The sequence below is a fragment of the Seriola lalandi genome, unplaced genomic scaffold (assembly GCF_002814215.2).
Source record: "Seriola lalandi dorsalis isolate HSWRI2012SDOR001 ecotype SW California unplaced genomic scaffold, Sedor1 jcf7180002054916, whole genome shotgun sequence".
Classification (NCBI taxonomy): Eukaryota; Metazoa; Chordata; class Actinopteri; order Carangiformes; family Carangidae; genus Seriola; species Seriola lalandi.
This window is the reverse complement of record NW_019525468.1, coordinates 1,768,176-1,793,874: the sequence shown is the minus strand read 5'-3', so window position 1 is coordinate 1,793,874 and position 25,699 is coordinate 1,768,176. Positions and strand designations below refer to the sequence as shown.

Sequence of the window (25,699 nt, the reverse complement as noted above, 5' to 3'; positions counted from 1 at the left end):
GGCATATTAAGATTCAGTTTTTGTTTACTGATGTCTGCTCTTGCACATGTAGTGACTCAGCGCTGTTATTTCCATACTATTTTCCAAACCATGTGGGTGAAATCCTGTTATGGAGTTTCTGCAAACAAAACTGTTTGTATGTTTTCCTGAGCATGTCCTCAGTGACCAACCAGGTTCAGATCATTTTGATTCTATGTTTTTCTGCTTTATGGATTGCAAAACCCTGGCCTACATATATATATATATATATATATATATATATATATTGCATTTATATTGCAGCATTGCAAGCCGTCTATTAAGCCCTCTAACAGACCAGTTTTTAGTTTGCAATTTTTCCATAAGCCTATTCAAACCTAACGCGACTATTATTTATTTTTCTGAGCCTTTGCTGTATGTTGTTACAGTTATCTGTAAAACACCAGCTTCAGTAAAACTTTTGAACTTTGGAATGTCACTGCAGTCCGTGTAATTGATTGCATATAGTGTGTCACTGTTTTTCAGAAAAGCCAAAGCAAATTCAGCTTTTTTTGGACACAATAGTCCCCCTAAAAAAACCCTGGTGATTCTGGTTGGACTGTTAATTACACACCTGCACTCACAAGAGCAGGATTTCATTTTAATTTTGTCATAGAGACAGTGGGTCCAATGTAGTTGCTGCACAAATTAAGAGCTGCTCCAAGCAACAATTGGATTCTTTATGTGTCTTGGATATGTTTTATCACATGGTGCAGCTTCTGCTCAAGAGAATGCCACAGTGACAGGCAGATACGCTGTAAGAGAAAGAAGTGCTTCTCATGTTAAATAGAAACCCAGTTCTTATGGCTAATTTTACTGAATGTATGTACTCATTTTCTTGGAGACTGCTTGCTGTCTGGCATGTCTGTGTAAGCAGAGCTTCAGCTCTGGCAGATTGTAGCTGTTATTAGTGTCTGGCATGGGAATCGGCCGCCAGCGTGTCTGACCGTTAAATGCTTCTGACACTTAATTAATGGTTGATTGTTGAGCGGCAGTTCTCCGTCAGCCTAATGAAGACTGTTTCGGCTCACACGCACACAGTTATGCAAACACACACGCACGCCATTCACACACAAACCTACGCAAACACATACTACTACATCTTGCATGCACAGTGACTTTCACAAACACACTATACATCAATATTCCAATACACCAGAAACATTTAAACAACTCTCCAGAACTGTTGATGAATTTTGTGCATCTTACACACAGTGCATTCGTATTTTAAGTCTGTTTTTCATATCTACCACTAAATCAGTAATTAGCTTATTTTTTTTTTTTTTTTGTGAATAATTCAGGATGAAAAAATAATGTTTTCTGGCTCCATTTCTTTGTATCTTGTATTGTCCGTAGAGACACTTAAATGTTTTTGATTCCCGCACAATTTGAATTATTTGTATACTCGTCAGAAGAGTGAAGTTAAACACCAGCTCCTTACACTTAGTTCGAGTGTAATCATGCATGACATTGTTGTTAACTTAAATGACTGATGCGGTTGAGTTAAGATAGTGATGTAGTTGTTGAAACCCTTCCAGCTGTCTCCCTCCCTGCTTCACATTATGTTAATGTTTGATACTGGATCCCACATCTGTGCCTTTTTGGGATTATTTTTCATATTTTCTTTATTCTTTTCTCTCTTTTTATAGAACTGACATGAGCTAAGAGAGCTCTTGACAGTTCCCATTGCCCCGCAAGTCATTGCCAGGCACGTCTGCTCTGCACAGCACTGCAAGACATACTCATTTTTTTGGGTCTCTACTCTCATTCCTTCTTGCCCTCTATTTGTTTTCTGGGTGAATTGGCGGATAGACAGGGTCTAGTCTGTGGTCAGGACAAGTTGTTGTTTTGCTCTCCAGATAAAACAGCACTCCCACACCATAGCTGCACTCAGACACACGGACACATTTGCGCACAGTAGACATCCAAGCGCACCCATTCACGCAAGTGGACACAGGAGTGCACACTCAGACATAGCATGATGTATCTGCTGCTCGGTGGAGCATGCACGGAAAGGTCATCCTTCCCTGAGAACCCAATGCTTTGGTTGAGTTTGTTTGCAGTGCCTTGGAGCAGCCCAAAAAGTGTGAGCATATGTCCAACTATAACACCAGTTCTCTATACTGTAACTGCCTGCGTGGGCGACTACATATGTATTTCTTACTAGGGATAAGACAGGGTAGAAAAGTAAATGTGTGCTCACTGACAATATTATAATTGTTTGGAAAAAGCCAATAGCCAGTTTGGTTTATGAGAAGATGGCTTGAAAATGCAGGCCGTTTACACGGCATAAGTTATGTCCATAAATATGCAAATAATGAAATTGAGAGTGTGTTTTTTAATTCTGTGCTGCAGCAGGAGACATGGGTGTGTGGTTTTTTCTATGATCACTATTATCTGCTCCTCTCTTGTAAAGATTTGTTTCCTGGAGTCCCTTCTTTGCCACCTCATGCATCATCCAGCTGGGAACAAAATTTGAGCTCTGCCATTGTTTGTCCAGCTTCCAGTATCTGTGTGAAAGATTCTATGTCTCTAACTTTATAGAGAAAATGGCAAAAAAAAAAACAACAACAATCTTAATCACACCTTAATAGACCTGAAAAGTTAGTATGTGATAAAACAAGAAAAATGAAGTGCTTGTAGACCACTTTAAATGGAAAGGTAAAATCAATAATTAAAATCCAACCATGAAAATAGATGAAATCTGTGAACATTCCCTCTCGTGTTTCTCTCACACTGCAAGCGTGAAAAACAGCCACCAGTCCCTCTGGAGATGTGACCCTGTGTTATGGGGATGTTTGAATGAGCGCCTGGAGCAAGCAGACTGTGTTGTGTGTGTGTAGTTATGTGTGTGTATGTATATTGTGCCTGCATGAGAATGCATATGTGTGGGACTTTGGAACGGGCTGAACACATGTTGGCGGATCACAGCAGAGGAAGCCTGTCCCACTGTGGGGCAGTGACTGAGGTGTGAGCAGTGTGACAATGGCACAAAGTGACAGACAGACTGAGGCTAATACTAGGGCAGTGGGCGGGATGTGCTGGCAGTATCGTATATCTGTTTGTGTGAGCGAGGGCGTGCGGCTGTATGGTTTTCTATACTGCACATACAGGCTGTAGAAGGTTGTCTGTGTGCAGCCAGGAAGAGTGAACATTGAGGTGTTTCTTGCATGCCTGTCTTTGTTTTAGCTTCTGTGAAAGGCCGTCTGTGCTCCCTGCTGTTTCCACTCTGACAGACTACACACTGACAGGGCCTACCCTCACTGCATCCAAACAAAGAGAGAGAGAGATGGTGAGTAAGGAAGACACACGAGAAAAGAGACATCAGCTGGTGGATAGGGGGTTAGCTGCAAGGAATTGAAGGGGAGATCGAAAGGTAGAGAGGGAAAGGGACAAGAAAATAGGAAAAACAGGAATACAGAAATAGAAAAATAAGAGCTATAAGTCTGAGAGATAGAAAGACAAGAATGACTCAACTGTGCAGTTATGGATGAAGCTATGAGAGAATCTTCTTCCTCCGCCCTGTTGGAGACGCATTGTCACGAAAAGCAGGTCAGAGGAACACAAGGAACACCACACGGCACATTTGCTGCACCGCTACTCATGCACAGCGCTCACCCTTCTTCACAGCCATGCATTTTTTAGCCAGTGAGCTCATCTCCCCCCAAAAAAAAAAAAAAAAAAAGCACCAAGAACGCGAAGTGCTCTCCCCTCTCTGACATAGCACTTTGTTATTGGGTTTTGACTGCATAAAATGTCACCCAAAACACCTCATCCCCTTTACCTGTTTTGTTTGACTTCTCCAAAAGGTTGCTAGTGTTGTTATTCCTTCGCTGTTTATGTGGGGTACCAGTCTGGCACACTAATTCTGCCACTTTATGAAAGTGTGTAATTAAGCGCCTCGGTTGGCCCCTTGTAAATGTCATCTGCTCAGCCCTGTGGATCGTAGACTTTGATGTAATTAATTCCAGCCTGAGATAACCCCCATCAGCCAACTTGCTGTAAGTAAGGGTGATAGTTCACCTTTTGAAACTGCGCCCTCTTTTCGATGAAGGGTGTTTGGATAAATCCAATTCTGTGTACGATGTGCTCAGTAATTTCAGTAACAGGAAGTGAGTTAGTGATCTAAGTGACTTGTTTTTTACTTTCAACTTGCAGAGCCTTGTAATAGTGGCCGACAATCAAATACTGTTAGCTTTGTTGTTTGTGTTGGTTGAACTTTAAGTTTCGGTGCACCCTGTCTAGTTTTTTCTCTTTTTCTCTTGCTTGAAGATTGAATGAGTATGATAAGTTTTCAGTCACAGTGGCAATTAATGACTTTGGCTCGATGTTTGGCTAATGGTACCTCAAAAGTCGATAAATCATAGGAAAAAAAAAGTCGAGAAAAGTCACCTTGAGTGGAGAGACAAAAAGGCTTATTAGTTTAGTGTGTGCGTTTTGTGGGAGATTGTCATTGGTGAGTTTTATAAGATGTTGCTTATTAACACAACTGTGAGCTGGCCAACCTAAAAATTTAAATCTTTGTTAGATTTGACCATTTAATGTCTGAACTTTATATCTTCCTCTTTCTAACTTCCATTCTCCTGCTTCCTGTCTCGCTCCATCTGTCTTGCCCTCCCTAACAGTAATTTTTTATCCTCCTCTCCCGGCCTCTATCTCTCATCAGGATTAGTCTCCTTTGCTTGTTAGTGTTCTAGCTCTTTTTCTCCCTCGCTCCCACGTTTGTCTCTCCGTACAATCCCTGTTTTGTGTGGATTAGTGCCCGTATTGTCCTCGGATTAGGGTGTCATTGTTTCTGAGCTGGGATGAGGTAAAGACGTGCTTCTGAATATGCGCGAGTGCGTGTGTATACAGTATGTTCAAGTGTGTATCCGGATTTGAAACCAAGGTGACGAATCTTCTTTTGTACATGGCGCTTTTTTTTTTTTTTTTTGTACAACACACAAGCAGCACAAAGTAGAATGCTTTGTGTAGTGCCTGACAGAAAGCTCTGTGACTTATGTGCCCTTTTCTTGTTTATTTAATTGCCATTTGTCTTCTTCACTGCCAAGTGTCGATGCAAGAGTATGTGTAAGCAATATAGTTGAAAAAGCTTGGAACTTGGAGCGAATTAGTGTCCACTTATGGTCAGGTAATTGAAAGGCCAGACTAGAATGGGAGACAGCTCAGGGGTGAGGAAGTGGAGATGGGAGATGTGTGTTTTCATGTCATGCTCTGTCACTCATCATAGACTGCAGCAAGAGAGCAGGAGAGAGAGTATAGCACTATTATAGGAGGTAGGTACCGCAGGTGGGAGGCAGGGGAGGCCTGTAGATATGCTGAGTATTGACATACACAAGAAACTCTAGGCAATACCATATCAGACTTCTCATCTATTGTTTGTGACAGTATGGTATTTAATGGCTTATTTACTCTCCTCTCCCGCAGGTAAATTGGTGTGACAGTTTATTGATCCAGAAAATGTTCAGCTGTTGGAGTTAAAAAGTTATTCAGAAAGACAGTGTACAGTGTAATCATCCTATCTTTTTTGTTGGGTATTTTTTGCCATCTTTTGGTTCCCCTCAATTGCTTTTTTCCCCAATTAGTTTGATTGGAATTAAACTTTTAACAGCATGAAGTGTATTTACTGAAGACTCCAGTGTAGGCGACTTCAATAAACCGGCATTTATCGTTAAGCATCTGTGTAATCTAATACATCATTAAGATTGCCTTGCATGCATGTTACCATCCATGATGAAATACCCAGTGACGGTTATGAACAGTAACCAGTGCATTCCACTCTTTCATTGCTTTAATTGATATCAACCAAGCAGCTCCTTCTTGGCCACTGTGTTTTAATCATTTCTCTGTTTACTAGGCTGCTGTAATGCGCAGCCATTCATCAGACTGGACTTATCGATCTGCCATTATCAATTCCCTCCACTCATCCCTTTCAGACTTTATCGACTGTTGAGTATTCACTTGTTAGCCACCTAAATGTCAAAGGTCAAATTTAAGGTCTTGTACATTTGTTCTGGGAAGTTGTGAGTGTAGTCGAAGATTTGTTGATTGAGTCTTCGTATAGATTTCTTGGATGACATTTTAAAATCTGTTCGTAAATTTAATTGAATTACCATGGCTGTTAATATACTCATACTGTACATCTGAAGTGATGGTTACTGACTAGATATAGGTTTGCTGATTGTTCTGTATTGGATTGTGAATAATTCAGTCCATACTGTGATAAATTGCAGTGCTGAATCTTTACAATGGCGCACACAGACACATGAGCAAGGAGAAAAAAAAATGTGGACAAAAATGTAGACTTATACACAAGCACTGCATAATATCATCCCCGCAACACAATCTCACGGGTCAGCTGTGTTTGTTCTAGTTCCCCTTCATTTATAGAGAATCAATGTTTGCCGTACTCAGCTGCATTTCCACTGTTTTGACGCCGACAGCGGAGAAACAGCCTGGGCCATTTCAGGTTGATTTACTGGAGGGAAGAGAGACAACAGGGAGGTATCATGGAGAAACAAACCTTCCTCCACAGACTGCTTGGAAGTAGACAGATACCTTCACCAGTCACACAGACACTGGGCTTTTAGCTGATTTGTGTTCATCCTTTGAGTTGATTTGTGTCCCTCTCTTAGTGTGTCTCACTGTCCGCCTCTGTGTGTTGGCCTGACAGGCTCTTGCTGAATCTCACGGTGCAAACGCACCACCGCTGAAGCGTAAAGCGAAGGCACACCTGTTTGTTTTGTGTTTGTCTCTTACCCATCATTTGGCATCGCTACCTGCTCTATTTGGGGCCTTAATTCACAGTTGCTGTTGTAGTGTAATGATGCAAGGACGGGGGAACAGGCTGAGGCGTTGTGTCAAAGGGAGGAGACGTGGAGAGGTTTGGGCGAGCCATCTTTTGTAAGAGTGGGTGGGAAGTAAATTGCCATCTTTTGTGTGGGTTAAAAGTGGAATTTTGCTTTGCATACCCTGTATTTCTGGGTGTGTAGCTTCTGTGTTTTGAGCGACAATGAGATGATCACATGGTTTATTGATGATCTTTTCTTGGATCACATCTAAATGCCACACGATTTAGCTGCAGCCTGAACATGGAGCTTTCTTTACACATTTCCCATAATGTCATGTGTATGGATTTACACCGCTGTTCATTTTCACAAGATATGGGAATGAATATAATGTATTTGATCATAGTCTATCCTTCTGGGCCACATGTATTGGTTTCTGTTACAAAATAACTGTCTTTTTGTGATGCCTAAGTTGAAAGGAAACATACAGAATGAAGCAAACATTGACTATAGAGTGGTACATCCCCGGGGAACAATAGGTCTGAAATCAAAAGAAGAGACTCGCTTGGGGAATACCGGGTGGGATTTGGATGAAACAGGGAAGCAGTAATACCAGTAACATCAAGTCCTGATTTGTGTGGCGCTGGAGGGAGTAGAGGAAGAAAAGGAACACTACAGGGTATGTAGATAAGATGCCTACATAATATACATCTTATAGAATATGCCTGAAGCAATACATAATATGGAACAAGGCAAATGTTGTGGGGTGGGGGTGGGGTAAGAGGTTAAATAAAGGAGAGCAAGGCGTGGTCTGGTGGATTATCATACTGTGATTATTATAGTGATTCAGAAGCGAAGAAATCCATATCGCAGCAGAGCACTAGCCATGTACTGAAACACAGTCGTTTAATGGATTTTATGATTGCATGACTCATCCTATATAACTACAGTTCAATAATTGGCCAAATGTAGCTTATTTTAGTCTTACAAAAGATCCTCACATGGTTTGCTTGATGATGATTGCAGGGTCGACGAGAGAGGCTGCTTTAGAAATGCAACAAATGATCTAAATGAAACCAGTCAGACCACTGATATTGCTGGAAGAAGAGTCTATTCAAAATGGGAATCCTCTCAGAAACTATGGTAATATCAACAAATTGTTTCTTAGGGGTCTTTCACAGCTCATGATTCTTTGCTAATTTAGTTTCCGTCTCATGTTATTTTCTCATCTTGTAGCGAAGGCAACCGAAGCTCCCACTCTATTAGAAATAAACTGCAATGTATTTCCTGCTGTCATACAAGCAGATCAGGCGCTTGGTCTAAAAAATTGTGACCATAAGAAATAAGGATGACAGGATGATTTAAGCGGTGAAGCAGAGCGTACAGACTAAAGGCACGAGGCTGCGAGTTAGAGTTGAGCCAAAAACAGAACTGCAGAGAGTAAAGAGGCTTCATTCAGGCTCCACAGGACTAAAATACTTCCATTGACCTTTTTGTCAAAGAAGACCTTCATCAGATCTTGAGCCATTGTATTCTTTACATGGTCTCTATGATTAATACATGTGATCATAAGATCATATATCAACAGCTTATAGATGTATTCAATCACAACTAGACAATATTTTATAGTTAGCTTTTTTCCCAGTGACCCTGTTAAGCTTTTGAAAAATGAAACTTCAGTATACTATTTTATCTGCCCTGTCGTTTTGTAACAAAAACCATAAATTTAAACATTAGATTAAGTTTCATGATTTGTCATATTGATTACTTAAAGCTACCAAATCATAAACACAAATCACACAATCACCACTATCAAAATCCCATAACAAGTGTAATAAACTTGTAGAGATTAGAAGCGATGTCAGTGACAGTGAAGAGGTGTTAGCAACATGATTTGTTTGGAAGGTGGCTGTATTTACACAGTGCTATAATCAAATGTTCCTGACCAGTAAAACTGATATGAGGCCTGACTGGCTTTGCTGCTCCCCTCAGACAGACCGCCGACCTGTATTTCCCTCAGGTTTACAGTTTATTTGTGGTAGTTAGTCCCATGGGTGGTGGAGGTGTAGGCAGCTGTAAACTATACTGAACAACAGGAATCGATACCATTTTTGAGCAAAACAACACATAATTCAGAAGTTGAGGAATTACTGCATATTAAGACTCCATTCTGGGAGACTTTTCAGTCCGGCTGCACTTTGAGCTGCAGTTTTGGCTTCACAAACCTGTCTGTCAAACGTTGCTCTAACTGCCAATGTTTGTCTGACTCTGGTTTTGGCATTTATGAGACTGAGTGCATCACTTACTTCTTACTTAGCTTACTCATGATCTGTCAGAATAGCAACAATATGAAACTAACATTGTCTTTTGTGTAATTATGATGATAATCATGTCTGGAAAAATTTATTCCATTTTGTGTCTGTACTATTTGTACACTACAGCATGCACAGTATGATGGAAACAGGAAGTTATCAAATGACAATATCAACTATCAGTACATCACTGGTGGGTGCGCTTTTCATGTCAAGGCCAGTGGGTCGGGAACAAAGAGATAATTTTGCTGAATTTGAAGTGCGGTGAATCTGGAATTCCCTTTCCTTTCACCATAGCAAACAAGAGGAAGCGAGAGAGAGAAAGGTAGAGAGTTAGGGGAAAAGCCAAGGTTAAATGAAGGTATTGATTAATCTTTCCAATGCACCTTTGCTTCATCAAGCCATCGCTGTTCTATTCTCTGCACAAGTCAGATAACAAAACTGATGGAAAACTAAAGTGAATTGAAGGAGACGTGGTCAATGGGATGTCATTCTGAATCCGTGTTTGACCTGTTGACCAGACAAGGAGAGGTATGCTTCAATTATTCCATTATCTGGAGCATGTTTATTCTTGACCAGAGTTTTACCTCCATATCGTTGTCGTGTAACACATGAAATAAACCAGCAGTATAATGCAGACGCAGGTTGGAAGATAACCAGGATAGTATATGGCCTCTATGCATACTTTAGCATATGGACTCTATTGATAGAGTATATGGCCATGAGGATTTGCATGTGATGGAGGATTTATAGATTTATTGCACTCCAAGAAAAGATATGCGTGTTTACGCATCGACACTTCCTTTTCCACTAAGTCCTCTCCGATGGGCCTTTACTGTTTCCAAGGCAACCTGCAGAGCAGGGGAGAGAGGATTGGCTGAGGGGAGGCCAAAGCAAGACAAAATACAGGAAAACATGAAAGGAGGGTAAAAGGCTTCTAGTTTTTTGCCCCAACAGCAGGACCTAAGAATGGTAATGTTAGGTCGACTCTGTACTTCATGGTATTGATATTCATTTTCCCCAGAGGATGGAGGTTAATCTTTAGTATGACTCTAAGGTGAAAATGTTAATTTCCAAATAAAATATTCTGATAGATAGCACAGTCTTGAAAATTGAACCTAATTTTTCTCTCCAATACTAATTCCCAAATATGTTTCCAAGCAATGATTAATATCAATACCCTTATTTCCCCAAATATAAAATATATAAACCCCCTGTACCTGTAAACCTGTACCTACACGTCATTTATGTGCTATCATTGGTGACACCAACATTCCTTCAGCATATTGCAATTACCTTGTTCTGTGAATTTGTGTAAATTTTAATTATCAAACACTACCATATAAACAGGTAGTGAGGTAGACATTTTTTATTTTATTTATCCTTTATTGTATTATATATGACTGTTTACAATGTGCAGCGTGAGACAGAATCTACTGAATCAGTAAACCTTCATTATCATGGAGGACACACTGCAATAGCGCAGTATGACCAGCCATGGGCTGATAGTTATAAATTGACAGGTATTAAGTAACCCAGTCCAGTTAGCGTTCACATGTCATCTCTTGATTTTGGATGAATCTGTCTGCGTGCACCTCCACTCTTGAGCTTGCATGTGTGACCACAGGATTTCTGTCATTTTTGTTTGCAAGAGTAACGTCAGTGGAGAGATAAGCCTGAGAAGCCAGGGGGATTTAGAAGCTTCAAGCCAGACAGAGTCAAGGCTATTCACAGATGTGTTGATCTCTTCTCCCAGCTCCTCCAGCCCAGTCTCTCATCTGTCTTCTGGCTTTTCTTGAGGTCTCTCATGCTCCCCAGTCCCTCTTAGTTTAGTCTCATATATAGTGAATGGCTACTGAATGGCACATTATTCCGTTTTGCAGACATTGTCGGTAACCATCAATTCTGTATGAGCTCTCCTTCACACCTCGCCGCCTCCCACACAGCAACTGGCCCTTTTACTGCACCTGCTGTTGTGTGCATGGGAAATGAGAAGATCTGGAGTTCATTCCAGTCTGTATTTGTGTGCATTTTTGTCTGTGTATGTGTGATTGTGTGTGCACAGGAGTTCAAACCTTCATTCTCACTCCAGAATTTTACTTGTTGCCAAGTTAGAGAAGCTTTATAAGCATCTAAGACAGGGATTTTCAAAGATGGATCTCTAACCTAGAACCATGCAGGTAGTGACATTCACACGTACACATACTTTGTATAAGCCCACTCAAATGTGATTACATTCAGCAACTATGATAAGGGCTTTCCCCTGATGGGTACATCTGGAAACCTTTACACTTCTTGAGAGAGTACATGATGAACAATGAAGATGTAAACCGACACTGACCGGTATCTGAGCCCTAACAAACCATGAGACATTTCATATCATCATCAGTGATGACATTTATGTGACCCACCTGCATGGGACCTTTTGAGAAGTATAACAAGACACATAAGGCATATTTCACTAGTTCAAGACAAAATTCTGAGTGTCACCAAGCTGAGTGTTTGTTTCCACTGCCTCAAAATCTGAGGTTAGAAAATAAGCATTACAGGAAAGTAGTGCTGCAGAGAACACAGCACAGTAATTAATTGATAACTTGTGATAAAAATATGATGAGACAAATCTAGTGCATGACATCCTTAGGATGATAGGATTCCAAGTATTGGAGCTCTGGCTCTTAGTCTCAGAAACCTCATCATACAGCATTTATCGCTCTTCCTCCTCCTCCGTCTAAAAGAAGAGGCTACCTGAATTCTTTTCCGCCAGACCTTTTGAAAATTGCAGTCTGTGACAACAATGCAGCACATCAACACTACAAGTTTTCTTTCATACATTGATACGTTTCCATGTTTCTAACAAATATCATCATCGACAGAAATTCTTTGTTAGCAGATATCTATATTTATATTCTGTATTATATAATGCACATACACCTACACACACTCACATGTGCACGGGCACAACTGTAGGATGTTATCTGTTTCTTGGATTAGAAGGAGAGTTAATTTCTGCATTCCTCAGCCTCTCTAACCAGAAGTGATGGGAGTTGCCAGCCTTTGTCCAGCCCATGTGTAGGGAACAGGAGGCATTGATTGAATTGCTGCTTGACAAAGCAGAAACGGCTTATTGAGCTAATGCACCTGTGTGTTGGGATCGATTTCGCAATGTCACTTCCAAATACATAGCAGGAAGACAGAGAGGGAAGGGAAGAGGCACAGGAAAAGGAATAGAAGCTAGAGGAAATCAGAAAGTGAGAGTGTGATGTAAGAGGTACTGAGATAAATACAAAAGTGGCTACATAAAAACCTACAGAGAGGTGAAGGCCTTCAATCTTTAGAGAAGTGGGTTGAGCTTCTTAAACTCCAGCGATCCACATCAAATAGTGAGTCACTGTAAGGTCATCTCATCTTTCCGGGTCTTGCTTTCTTTTGCTGGGAACTAATTGAGAGCCAGGTGCTGCCGAATGTAGCTCCTTCCTCCTGATGACAAAGCTGTTTCCACCAACATCCCTGCAACAATTTATTTCTTACCATCTGTCTATCGGCATCTTTATCTCCCTCTCTCCCTTCCTCTCTGTCTCACTTCAAAATATGAGTCAGCCTCTACTTTATTGCTTTGTTTATTTAAACAAAGATTGAGCTTTGACAGAGAAAAATAATACAGACTGGATGAGAAAGTACGTGAGACAAAAGAAGTCAAGAAAAAGAGCAGATTCCTTGCCTTGTGTATACATATATTTTATCCTGCACCTCCATGGTTCCTCTCAAGGTATATTCATGTGTAAATGCTCTCCCTGCTGTGTTACACTGTCAATCACGCACCTTCTTCGGCTGTTTGATATATGGCAGACAGAGTGATGTTGCATCAGCTGTACTGAGACAGGCTTGTCTCCCCAACTGTTGTCTCTTTCTCTCTCGCCCTTTCTCTCTCACTTTAATTCTCTCCTTTCTTGCCCTTTCTCTCTCCGCATATTACTTCTGACTTACTTGAGGGGCTTGGTTCCTCCTTCAGCTAAGGTCTTCATAACTTAAGAGACACAATAAAGTAATCTGTCTTAGAATACATAGCAGAAATCCATTTTTTATATCTTCCTTTTAGTTCACCATCTACCATTTACAGCAACTATTTCCATCTATCTATTAAAAATGGAAACACTTCCTGATACGAAACCTCTCGCTACAAAGTGTTACAAATTCACTATCTCTTTATTTTGCAGCATAAGCTTTTTTAAGAACCATTTTGTGAGAAATGGGTTCTACATTATGCAAGGGTATATAGCTATTCCCTTTTCCTGAGGAGTAGAGGATGACAAATTGAAGAACAGGCTTGAAGAGACCAGGGAAGAGAGTGCACCAGTCTTATTAGGGTCAAAGGTCATCCCACAGGAGACGAGCTTCATACCCTCTCCTTCTCCTCTGTCCTTTGTCCTAGTCACCAGGAATGAGAGGAGATGAGGAGAAAAGGCAAGGAATAAAGGAATGCAAGCGGATGATGTAAGGGAAGGATGGTGTGATGGATGGTAGGGCTCCTTGCTCTCAGTGTGTGTGTGTGTGTGCACACGTGGTTTGTGCACACTCGAGTTTGTGCGTACGTCTCTCCGCTGTTGGCCAGTGTGTGCCGTGGAGAGGGATGCATTGATGAACGAGGAGCATCCTTTGCCGTTTCAGCAGTAGAAGAGCTTAAAGCATCCGGGCCCCAGGGACGGGCCATGTCACAGTCTTCCATCCTAGTGACTTATGGACCTGCCATGACAAACACCTAAATGCTGCTGTTGTGGGGTCGTGCGTACGTGTGTGGGGGTGGGTGGAGGTGGGGGTGGGGGAGGCTGTTGGGATGCAATAGTCCACGTGATGACAGAAACCAGACTCCCTGGAAGGATCGCACTCCTGTGTTTTAAAAACCGAAACCACTAAGTGCTGCTAAGTTTCCAAATGAACGCTGTAAAGCTTGTAGAATAATTTGCAAAATAATTCTGATGTATGAAAGCCTGCACAGGGGAGGAAATTAATGGAGAATAATGTGAAGTCATCTCGCAAATATTTAAAATTGTTTTCTCATCATTTCTCTCAAGCTCAGGTGTGTGTGTGTGTGTGTGTGTTTTTTTGTCTTTCTCCCTCTGCATCTCCCTTTTTCATTCTCTCCCTCTTTCTGTTTAGGATTTAGCCTGCAGGAATAAATGGAATAGGTTGTGATAAATCAGTTTAAAGCACACGGTGCAAAAAAAGGCTGGTTGTTTTTTATACAGTGCTGCCTTGGTTTCCTGATTTTGGCTCCATAGCTACTCAGTAAGGTTCTCTTGCTTTATTATACGTAAGAAGAGACATTACCTTTGCATGAATTGTATTTTTGTCTGCTATGAAATTCTACCTCTTATCAAATATGCTTTGGAAAGGAACAAAGTGGGGGAAAAAAAACATTATTTTCAGGTGTTTCATGCCTGATAAATGTTGCTGTCTTGATGCTCTATATCAAATACTGTCAATGTTTTTTTTTTTCTCTTAGCAACAGATACATTCACACTGTGAGAATAAAGAGAGTATTGATGATTCTCAGTCAGGTAAAAGAAAAAAAAGTATTTGCCACTTCAGTGCTCAAGGCATAGCCTTGTTCTGGGGATTGCACCAGTAATGGCACTATTAGACTTAATTTACTGCCCAAACTAATAACCTGAAATGGAGAGTGTGATGAGAATATCACATACATGCACGCACGCACACACAGACACACACACACGCACACGCACACACAGTGAAATACGAAGTACATGCATGCACATTGACACTCAGTGCTGTGCCCTCAATCAGCTCCAATGCAATAAAATCAGTCATCTGTTTCTCACACACACACTTTTCCCTGTCATTCTCACAGCCTTGCTTACACCACTTCTTTCTCACTCGTCTGCCATCTTCTTCATTTCTTGTTTTTTTTTTTTTATTGTTTTGTTTTTTTTTTCTTCTAACCAAAAATAGATCTTCTCACAGCGGACATTTTGACTAGTGGGAAAAGCACAGGTGTAACTAATAACATTAATGATGGCTCGGTTCCATATAGGCATGCCAGTAATCCATGCCAGTGAGCCAGCATGTACAATATCAGGGCCCTGGCACCGGCACATCTCAATGGAATGCAGCCAGTGTTAATGTTGTTAGTTACATGTGTGTTTGACAAGTTAAAATGTCTGGCTGTGAGGAAGTGCTCCACATTTATATCTCACAAATATTGCTTAGACTCAAACTTTTCTGACCCCAGAGTTACATTCATCTAGCCTTGCATGGTCTCAACTGCAGGGGTGAAGCTTTTACCTGGATGCCACCAGGGCCCCATGTGGCCACGCTGCAGCACTGAAGCCTAAGTCCCGCTGGCTGCTATGCTGATCAGTCCTTGTGTATATGCTAATCTGGTAGTGATGGAAGGGAAGCTGTAATAAAGTGGCCTTGGCTGGTCAAAATAAAGGCTGTGGCACAGTGGAGCCTAAAAGTGACAAGTCAGTTTGTCATCGGATTAGGCCAGAGGGAGAGAGCCCAAGTACTAACCAGCAACTTTAAAGGGTAAATCAGCAGTGAGTCATTTAGGGCAGAATCCTTGATGTCTGAGCAGGTGTTCTGCCTTCAGCAGATGATGGAAAACACCTGCTGTGAAATCACTGATTGGGATGTAGCTAGAAGTGCAACATGCAGCTGTAGTCTTCTGCCCTGTGAAAGTGAGACATTGCTGATTTTCCCCTTTTAGAACCTCTTTAAAAAAGTAGGGAAGTATTGTGGGTGACAGCGAGGATTTGGCTGATATGTTTTGCTGTTGGCCAGCAATGCTGATACTGACTATTTGAACTGAAGTGACTTTGGGCTCGTATATTTTTAGTCTGGCTGGCTGTTGTTGTTAAAATGTAAGAAATTGGTTAAAAATCCCTTTGAAACATGCAAGGTTGAGATTGTGTTAGCCACTGAGAACAGTCAGAACTGTTCACAGTGGCTATCAGAAATTAATTTAAAAGAAAAATTTATTAATAAATGATCTTTTGGTGATAATTTAATAAAGGTCCATTACCTACACACACAAACACATTTTAAAATTTCATTTGCGTTCTCATTTTACATTAACAAGCCAAATATAAACACTCTGCAAAGCAAACCGTTTTATTATTATATCATTTTATATTCTGTCAGTCAAGGGTGCTGTCTCCAATATGGGCATTGGCATTATGTATTGGTGAGACAGGAGTACATTGCAAATGTTTTGATCTCCGTCATCTGCAGACCTCTTACCGCCCCTATCGATGGGCACAGACTGCCAAATAAAAGCCTACTCTGTCTCACAGCTTCACGGCTAAGGTTACCTTTGTGAGGAGTACACACACACACACACACACACACACACATGTTCGAAATCAAGCTCTTAGAGGTCATGTTTGTTTTCTGACTGGACACAAACTGTTTGCAGTCTATTTATTTACCAGCGAGTTAATTCCACAGCTCAAGCTCGGGAATGCTCTGTTGGATAAAATGACTGATCCGTCCGTCCGACCTTGCTGTAAGGAGGCTTTAGCTTACTGGGCTAGAAAGAGCAAAAGATGAAAACAAACAATATAATTTGTTTTGTTTTTTTTAGGCTTTAAATGAACTCTTCATACTCGTGACTTTGTGTGAGTCATGAAAATTAAAAGCTAAAAAAGCATTATATTTTCTTAGGAAAAACATTTCATTTAATCTTGTGCTTATTACTTATTCTTATTTAACCTTTTTTATCTTAATATAAATGAAAAATATTTTCCAAACTGATAGGGCTTGTTCATGTTGAGAACAAACATTTTGCTGCGCAGCCAAAAAATAAACATGTTTCCTTTGAAATATTATAATCTCCTGTAATACATTATGAAACTGGAGACATTGGATAGTGTAGACGTATACATCGAGTGTGATGGTGAGGTGCCAGTGAGCTGTGTCGCTGTATAGGAGCCATTCTGTCCTCTCTGGAGTTCAGTCCAGTTCCTGTGGAGAGACTGAGTTTCATCCAAAGTCCAGCACATGGTCTGGCCAGCTCCCTCACCGTGTGGGAGTGTGTGACTGGGTGACTGGGACTGTAAGCTGGATGACAGCGTGTGTGTGTGTGTGTGTGTGTGTGTGTGTGTGTGTGTGTGTGTACGTGCATGAAATGCATGTTTGCTCATGGCAGTTTCCTTCATACTCTGAGGATTTATTGTTTGAGATGCAGCAGGAACACAACCAACACACACCTATATAGGATTGTAGCCAGTGTTCTGCAGGGTTGGCCATACTACTGCATGTCATCAATGAAAACACAAGCTGCAGTCACTGGAATATAACATCTGAAGCAAGAGGTTCAGGAACGGGAGACTGGCTGAACTTCCTTTGAACTTGATTTGCATAATAACACACAATTAGACAAGGCTCTGTCAATACTGAGCACACTTATTAGCATGCAAGTGCATGGTTGGATAAGCAGTGATGGTCAACATGGCATCCATAAGTGAATGAGTGAATGCAGGGTTTTTTCTGAAGCACTTTAGGAAAGTAAAATAGAAGTCTATTTCAGTAAATATACAGTGTATACAGTAAAAGTGTATTTCTGAAGTAAGTCATTGCTTGGGTCTGAAATGTTGTTGTGAGCAGATGGCTCTGTGTGTGAGTGAGTGAGTGAGTGAGTGAGTGAGTGAGTGAGTGAGTGAGTGAGTGAGTGTGTGAGTGATTATGTATCACCAGACTCTTTTGGCTCTTATCAGGACTAACATGACGCAGCGCCACAGACTAAACCATAAACTGCATCATTAACGGTCCTCTCCTTTCTCTTCTCTCTCTCTCTCGACCCAGCTCTACCCAGCTACACTTGTGGCAATCCTGGACAGCTACTCAATGGCCACCAGCAGGGGTCCACGTTCAACATCGGGGACAAAATCCGCTACAGCTGCAGCCCAGGCTACGTGCTGGAGGGTCACACCACCCTATCCTGCCTTGCCACTTCAGCGGGTACTGCTGCCTGGGATTTCCCCCTGCCCTACTGCAGAGGTATGTAGGAGGGACAGTGGACAGCTGTTTATCATAACAGGTCTTTAGGCTTAATCTTGAAGTACTTCCACAAAGTATACATTTTAATTGCATCTAATTTAAATGGCTTTGAAGAAAAATTTTATGACCCCCACAGCCAACAGCTAGCTCGGACATTCAGATTTAGTTTGATAAATATTCGAAACACTTTATAGAGAATTTATTTTACCATCAACTGTAAAGGTGGATGATAAAATCACAAGTCTGGGTAATACAAACTGACAGCAGTATGGTTGGACCAAGTGTCTGAAAGTATGCATAAAAGTTGCCTCTCCATGATTTAAATGTGTTCACATGTCATTTTATCCACAAAAAAAGCTAAGAAAACCATAAAAATCTTTAATGTAGATGACAACATTGAACTTGCTTTTGAAATGAAGACCAATCGACCTTTTATTCACCAGTTGATAAACCCCATCCTCCAGCCCACACACACTCACTTATATTTACACAGGCCTTCATATGACCTGAAAAGCTTTTCTGTGGTTATACTGATTTCTTATTTACCATGACAGGACCTCATGTGTTCTCTCTCAGTCAGGTGCTTGTGCCAGTTGTCCTTCCCTCACTGTTAGCAAGCACCCCTGCGGCAGCGACACCTGCCAGTGTGTGTTGTCTGACCCAACATGACACAGTTCTTGAAAATAGTTCACTGTCGGCAAAGCTGATGCCATTGTATATAATTTTACAGGATTTCACTTTAAATAAAAGTAAACTCTTACATCACTGAAACACATGCACATGCCATACACGTGTGTGTGTGTGTGTGTGTGTGTGTGCGTGTGTGTGCGCGCGCGTGTGTGTGTGCGTGTGTGTGCGCGCGCGTGTGTGCGCGTGTGTGTGCGCGCGCGTGTGTGTGTGCGCGCGTGTGTGTGTGTGTGTGTCCGTGTGGCCAATGGTTTGTGTCAGTGTGCCTGCTGAGCAGAGCGCTGAGACACTGTGCCATCTGCAACCAGGCTGGGAGTCAGGAAGCCCACATAGGAGCACACATGGCTGGGCACCACGCGCCAGCACAGTCCCCACCCACCCACCCAATCACATGCTGACACATGCACATGCCTACACTCTGCATCTAAATGTATTAAAAGTATTATGCGTGCAATTTGTAATCTGTTCTTCAAAATTTCTCACATTTCATGTCACAAACATTCACAAACATTGTCATCTCCCTTTTTTTTTTCTCCATAATCACCAACAAATTGCTGTTCAGACCCAAACTCAGCTCTTTTTGCCTCCTCTTTGCCAACCTTTGCACCTTCGTGGAAGAAAAGAAAATTGCTCCAGCACTTGTGGATGTGATTATGCCACCTTTCCAGCAGAAATTACATGCTAACTGACACTTTTTCCTGTGATAAATTGAAGTCTCCCTGTGCCACATAAAAGTCAACGTTAACACCTGAGTGCTGCTTCATAATGCATAAGTGCATTGTTAATGTCACTCCAATTACAGAGCCTGCCCATATGTGAAAGAGCAGGAGTCGTGCTGCACTTTGGGAGCGGGGGGAGAACATTTTGGCACGGTCACCATTCTGGACTCAGGAGAGGGCAAGCGTGCCAGCATTGTCAAGCCATAGATAATAAGTAACCATTGATACTGATGGCATGGATAATCTTTTACATTTCCTGTCTAATCCTCGTCAATTTGTTCTCTTACCCCATAATCTCAAAAACTACATCACATGTCATATGAGCACACTTAGAGATTTTACATCTCTTTTTCTGCCATACTGTCACTCCTTGCTCTGCAGAGAGAGGAAACAGTGATTTTTGCTGCTGCATATCTTTCTAGAAAAAGGCTTATTGCTGACAAGTTCTAAATGTCACTGCATATACCTACAGCATTGCGCACACACACATACACACACTGCTATTTATCTTTTGTGTGTGCACATGCTTTATTCCACCTATTACAAAGGCAGGATTTTTAATGGTATTGTGGCACATTAACTTGTCCCATTTAAAATTCCAAATATAGTTTTTTAGCTTTTGCTGTCTGCATGTTTGGTGTATATATAATAATATATACATGTTTAATATATCCATTTTCGATGGATATTAGCTGTTAATGTTTTTATAGCTTGCAAGCATTGCCCATTATTCCTCATATCTTGGTTACCAGGAATCGAAGCGGCTCTTTACACTTTATGAAAAACCATGACATCCTAAGTGACAGGCTGAAAATATGTACTGTTCAACCGTGGGAAGCATCCTGACATCTACAATTGACTGAACGAAAAATGTTTCTGCACATCTCACATATTGAGGAGGTCAACAGTTTTTTGGATTCATATTTTCCATGGTATAACCATTTTTTAGTTTTCCATTGTGATCGAGTGCTTGCATGGGCCAGCAGCAGCCGCAAAATGTAGAGAGCGAAGGAGAGAGTGAAGGTGAAGGGGAGTTAGGGGAGAGTCAGATGCTTCCCTTCAAGTGTGAAGAAACTGTCTTGTATGGAATATCAATGCACTTCCTCATCTTTTCTTCTGTCTCCGTTCTACTTCCTGTCACTCCCACTGCAACAATCAGCTGTCACCCCTCTCGCCATCTCTCTCTTTCTTCATTGTCCACCCTCCCTCTGCACTTTTCTCTTGCCCATCCTCGCTTGTCACCTGTCATCCTCTTCATCCCTTTCTTCTCGCCCTTCTGTCGTGGTTTCCCTCCTATTCAAGTTCACACCTCACAGGTTTCCGCTCGTCCGTACACTCCCTTGCCCTCCCTCTGGGGGGTTGCCGTGGTGACAGGTAGGATGGATGATAGACAGGGCCTGGCACCTCTGAGTTCCTCCTCCCCCCTTTGAAGCACCCCGCACCACACAGCTAGCTGGCCGCCCACTAATGAATCCCACACCCCGCACACACACACACACACACACACACACACACACACACACACACACACACACACACACACACAAATTCAAAAGCAATAATAATGTGGAACTATCATTCAAAACTTTTGATGTGTTCATTACAGCACATACTGTAGCGATCAAGTCTATTTTCTCAAATTACACACAGGACTTGCAGTCCAGATATCACGTAACAGTGTATTGTAGAAAGCTTTAATGAACATATCAGAAACTGGGCAGGAGAATTATCTTGGCAACACATTAAATACATACTTTATTATTTAATGGTCTCCTTAAAGCAATCTTGAGGAGGGAAGAGTTGCTTTGATTAACACAAATCTGAATTAATCAGAATTTAATCACTTCCCCACACGTTGCATTAGGTTGCATCACGCATCCTACCCTGCTCCCCGCTGACTGTAAAACCACTGTGGGGCATTTTGAAATCCTATGACTGCCGTCTCTCTGGCCTATGGCAAAAATTTCAGACAAAGGAACAATATGCTGTAACTCGCTGCACATCGTCATGCCCCTGAATTTGCGCTTTGGCTCATGGCAGGAAGATCATTTGTGGCCAGGAAAAAAAACAACCAAGTAAATAATAAATAGATTTTAGGGAAAGGCTAAAAGGCACACACAAAACTTCACCCCAAAGTTTCCACTATGTAAAGCTTATGTGACACAGTTTGGAAGACTTTTCCTTGTTGAATCATCATGTCTGTGTCTTCATTGTTGTCAAACATGAAAATCTCTGTCCTCACAGTATTTTTTTCACAGGGGCTTAGCAGGTTTATAATGTAGCTTAAGTCTACCCATTTAAGTTTACACATTTAAGTAATGGTTTTATGTGGAAGTTGTTTAAAATTATATAGTGTCATGACATACTATGTTTGCGTTTTTACAACATTGGAAGGTCGAGTTCAATCTTGTGTGCACAGAGTAAACGTGTTACTTTTAGATTGCGTTGTATTATGGGTCTTTTGCAGCACTTTCCTCTCTAAAGGTGTGTACTGTGTACTGCAGTTAGCCGGTCTCAAAAGCTATGCACTCCATGCACTCAGTTTAAATGGAGTTTCCTGCTGGCTTGTGTTATGTCTTTCTTGCTTGATATGTATTCCTAACACGTGGAAAGCACCTCCTGGTATCTTTATCACAGAAATGGATCAGACAACAGCCAAGGACAAGTGTAAGAATCAGTCCAAAAGACAGACAGTGAAAAACTTTGTGTAGTCCTAAAACTGACAGCTCCTTAGAGCCTGACAGGCGAGTGTATGAGTGCAAGAACAGTCTTCAAAAAGTTTTCTCCAGAGCAGCTGTTGCAGAAGGAGTGTTCACATAATCAATGCTGTCTTGTGCCAATATGGTGCAGAGTTTGAAAAAGCTTACAATGGCCACTCAGTTTTTACTACTTCATGGGTCAAACTTGACCCTTACCTGCATTGAAGCTGCATTTCCTGTTTATTAGCCTTTTTAATACCTTCGCTCTCATGCTGTTTTTATTTGTCTGTACATCTTCATTTATCTCCACCACAGGTTCTTTGATTGCATTTGTCTATATTTCCCTCTTTTATTAAGCCATTTTCTCATCTGTTTTCCCTGCAGCTGACGATGGGTGTGGCGGCACACTGAGAGGCCAGAGTGGGGTGATCACCACTCCAAATTACCCTACTGAGTACAACAACAATGCTGACTGCACCTGGACTGTGCTGGCCGAGCCAGGAGACACCATTGCCCTTGTTTTCTCTGACTTTCAGCTGGAGGACGACTATGACCTTCTGGAGGTCAGCGGCACTGAGGGTTCTTCACAGTGGTGAGTAGTCAGCCTGCAGCATTTTGCCTGGGGAGTGAGCTGAGCTGGGGACAGCAAAGGAAGGGGAGTCCACTGGTTGCTCCACATGCCCACAGGCATTTTTTCAGTTGAAGGAATGAGCTAGTTGAAGTATGGTTGAAAGTGGATGGGTGTTGGGTAGGTCCATTGCAACTTAGGGTGACAGGGTCAGGATCATAGCTGAGATGCAGAGGGACAAGAACCAATTTTATATAGATGCAACTGGTAGTATCTCTTAAAATGAAAATCAAGTATTTGATATGCAGTTCAGAGCCTTTTCCCCATCAGGGTGTATCATGTTGTCTGTGGTTTTAAGGTTTAATGGGAACACTCAATCTTGGTCATTCACTCGTTCTCTTACTCAGCCTCTCACAAACACACATGCTCAGCTCTAATGATGAAGAGGTAGGATATCCTGGCGTCAGTGTGGGTCTCTCACCATCTGTGGCAGCTCCTCCTCTCACTGACAACTCTCTCAGCTCAGGAAGTAATTAGTGAGCTCGATTACCACCGCAAGCCGTATAGTGTCGATTTACCCACACTCACATGTACTCACACATATACACCCAAACAGACACACACACACGCACGCACACACACACACACACACACACACACACACACACACACACACACACACAGTAAAGCCCATATGGGCAGAAATGGACATGTGCACATAAGTATTCACACTATCAGCCACACTCCCATATATTTGTGCTGGCACTCTTCAGAACTTGCACAAACAGATGTACTCTTTCACACTCCCTCTGCCACAGTGACACCACACATCTTAACACACAAGGCTAATATCAGCATGAAAAATATACATGGGTTTTAATACAAATAGATGGATGCACCTGTTATGCACCAGGAAAGAATCCAGCTTACTCTCTTTGTCTCGGAGGAAATGTAAAGATGCAGGTTTAGTTTCAGGATCATGTGGGAGATTGGCAGCTCGGATACACAAGAGAAGACAGAGGAGACTTTGAAGTTGCAGCCACAGGCGGTTGGCTCGAAGGGACAAGGGGTAGCACTGGCTGAGCTATTAAACACTTGAAATACACAGACATACAGAGGGAAAGACAGAGGGATAGAGGACCGTTGATACAGCAGACAGGTTCAGAAAGAATATGTGAGGAGTCATCTTAGAGTGAGATGGCCCCTAGAAACTTGTGTCACTTTCACTCATTCACTCAGTAGTTAAGCAATAACACTTCCCAAGAAGAACTTGATTGACTGTGAGTGGTCTTAAAACTGAGAATTGTGCCTTGTAGTCTGATATTAAAGTCTCTTTGAATCTCTGCTTTCGCCAACTGAGAGTTCATCGCTTCCCAGAATCCCACAGACAGCAGCCTGACTATGCTTCTTATGCACATTTTACGATGTCATCATCTCCTTGTCCCAGGCTTTGATTTGCTCTTTTTTGTCGTGTGGGGTGCCCAAATCTCTACTGAGTCTGTCATCTTTGTGGTGATTGTTGCCGGGGGCGCCTATGGTGGTGCACCTGCGGCATGGCGGCACTGTCTTAAAGAGCAAGGGAAAAGAAAGTGACTAGAAAGGAAAGGAGAAGGGCTATTGGCAAGCAATGCAGAGTGCAAGTCACAGTTGATCATGCACATTGCAAGGAAAAGGCAGCACAGGGGACAGAGGACACGGCGCAGACATGCTGGCTTGCCTCTATTGTTTCTTTTTTTTTTTTCTGGTCATGCTGGCTTAGGCTTTACCCACCGAGCGTCGACTTCAAAAGTGTTCGCTGACTTGTCCCAAAACATAAAAACTCACCAGCTTATTTTCACAACAATAACTTTATCTCCAAGGTGTCTAAGGAGCTGCCGATCTATAATTTGAGTGAGCAGGGAGCAGTAGGTGGGACAAACGGAGGGTGACAGGGTCAAACAGTGAGAATGAGCAGACACCACAGGAGAGAAGCGAAGAGGAGGGCAGGACCTTTGGAGGCGACGATGGACGTGGAAGTAGAGAACTAGATGGATGGGTGGAGGGATTACGACTTTCCAGCTGGTGGCTAATTAGAGAGGTCAGGTGGAGCGCTATGATGGTGCTGACCTCAAGCACACATCCTCTCAGTGAAAGGCTCAGTGGGCCCTGTGCTCTGTGGGGCTAGCACTCTCTCTCTTTCTCGCACCATATAATTGGACTGGTCTGCGATTTGATCACACTGGTTTGTGCAGGGGTACGTTACGGTTCAGGTTAAAGTGCGTCCCCATTTCAGGTGTGCTATTAGGTGTGAATTTGGGTTTATAACTCAACTTAGGATCAAGGCATTTTCTCATTAAGCTGATTGGACAATGAAGTATAATACATTGCTTCCTATCAGAAAAGGTATATACCTGGCTTGATTCTTATCTTATATCATTGCTTATCTGTAAGTTGGAAGATAGAAACTGATTATATCCTTGTGGCCTGACCAAACAGCAAGGATGAAGATGTTTGAGTGCTTTTATGATTTCACAGTTATTGAGTGTGTATAGAGTTGGCATCCCACCATCTGACTGGTTACTTAATTCAATCTGTAGTCGAGTTCTAGGACTAGTATTGATTGATACATGACAGACAGGTTGATTGATCCAATAGGAGAAGGGACGCCAACGATCAAAGTCAAAACCATGCTTCCCTGATCGTACAGCTCAGACCAAAGCAGATCACGTTTGCCTTCTCTGTCCTCTTGGTGTGTGTGTGTGTGTGTGTGTGTGTGTGCGCGCGCGCGCCTGGGTCTGTACTTTTGAGTAGAAGAAAATGAACCACAATCAATCACTATCAAGAACATCACCCCTTTGAATGTGTGAATCCGATCTTGCTCACTTGCGCTCTTGTTTACCATAGCATCCAG

The 25,699-nt window shown here is 42.0% G+C and overlaps 1 protein-coding gene across 1 annotated transcript in view; it reads left to right on the top strand.

Annotated features, from left to right (window-relative positions):
- The window catches only part of csmd2 (CUB and Sushi multiple domains 2), a 220,733-nt gene that overhangs the window by 42,840 nt on the left and 152,194 nt on the right, over nt 1–25,699 (top strand). The window contains exons 4-5 of the mRNA XM_087169817.1: nt 17,942–18,136; nt 22,626–22,833. Coding sequence (XP_087025943.1) covers nt 17,942–18,136; nt 22,626–22,833 — 403 coding nt within the window. The remainder of the gene's footprint in view (nt 1–17,941; nt 18,137–22,625; nt 22,834–25,699) is intronic.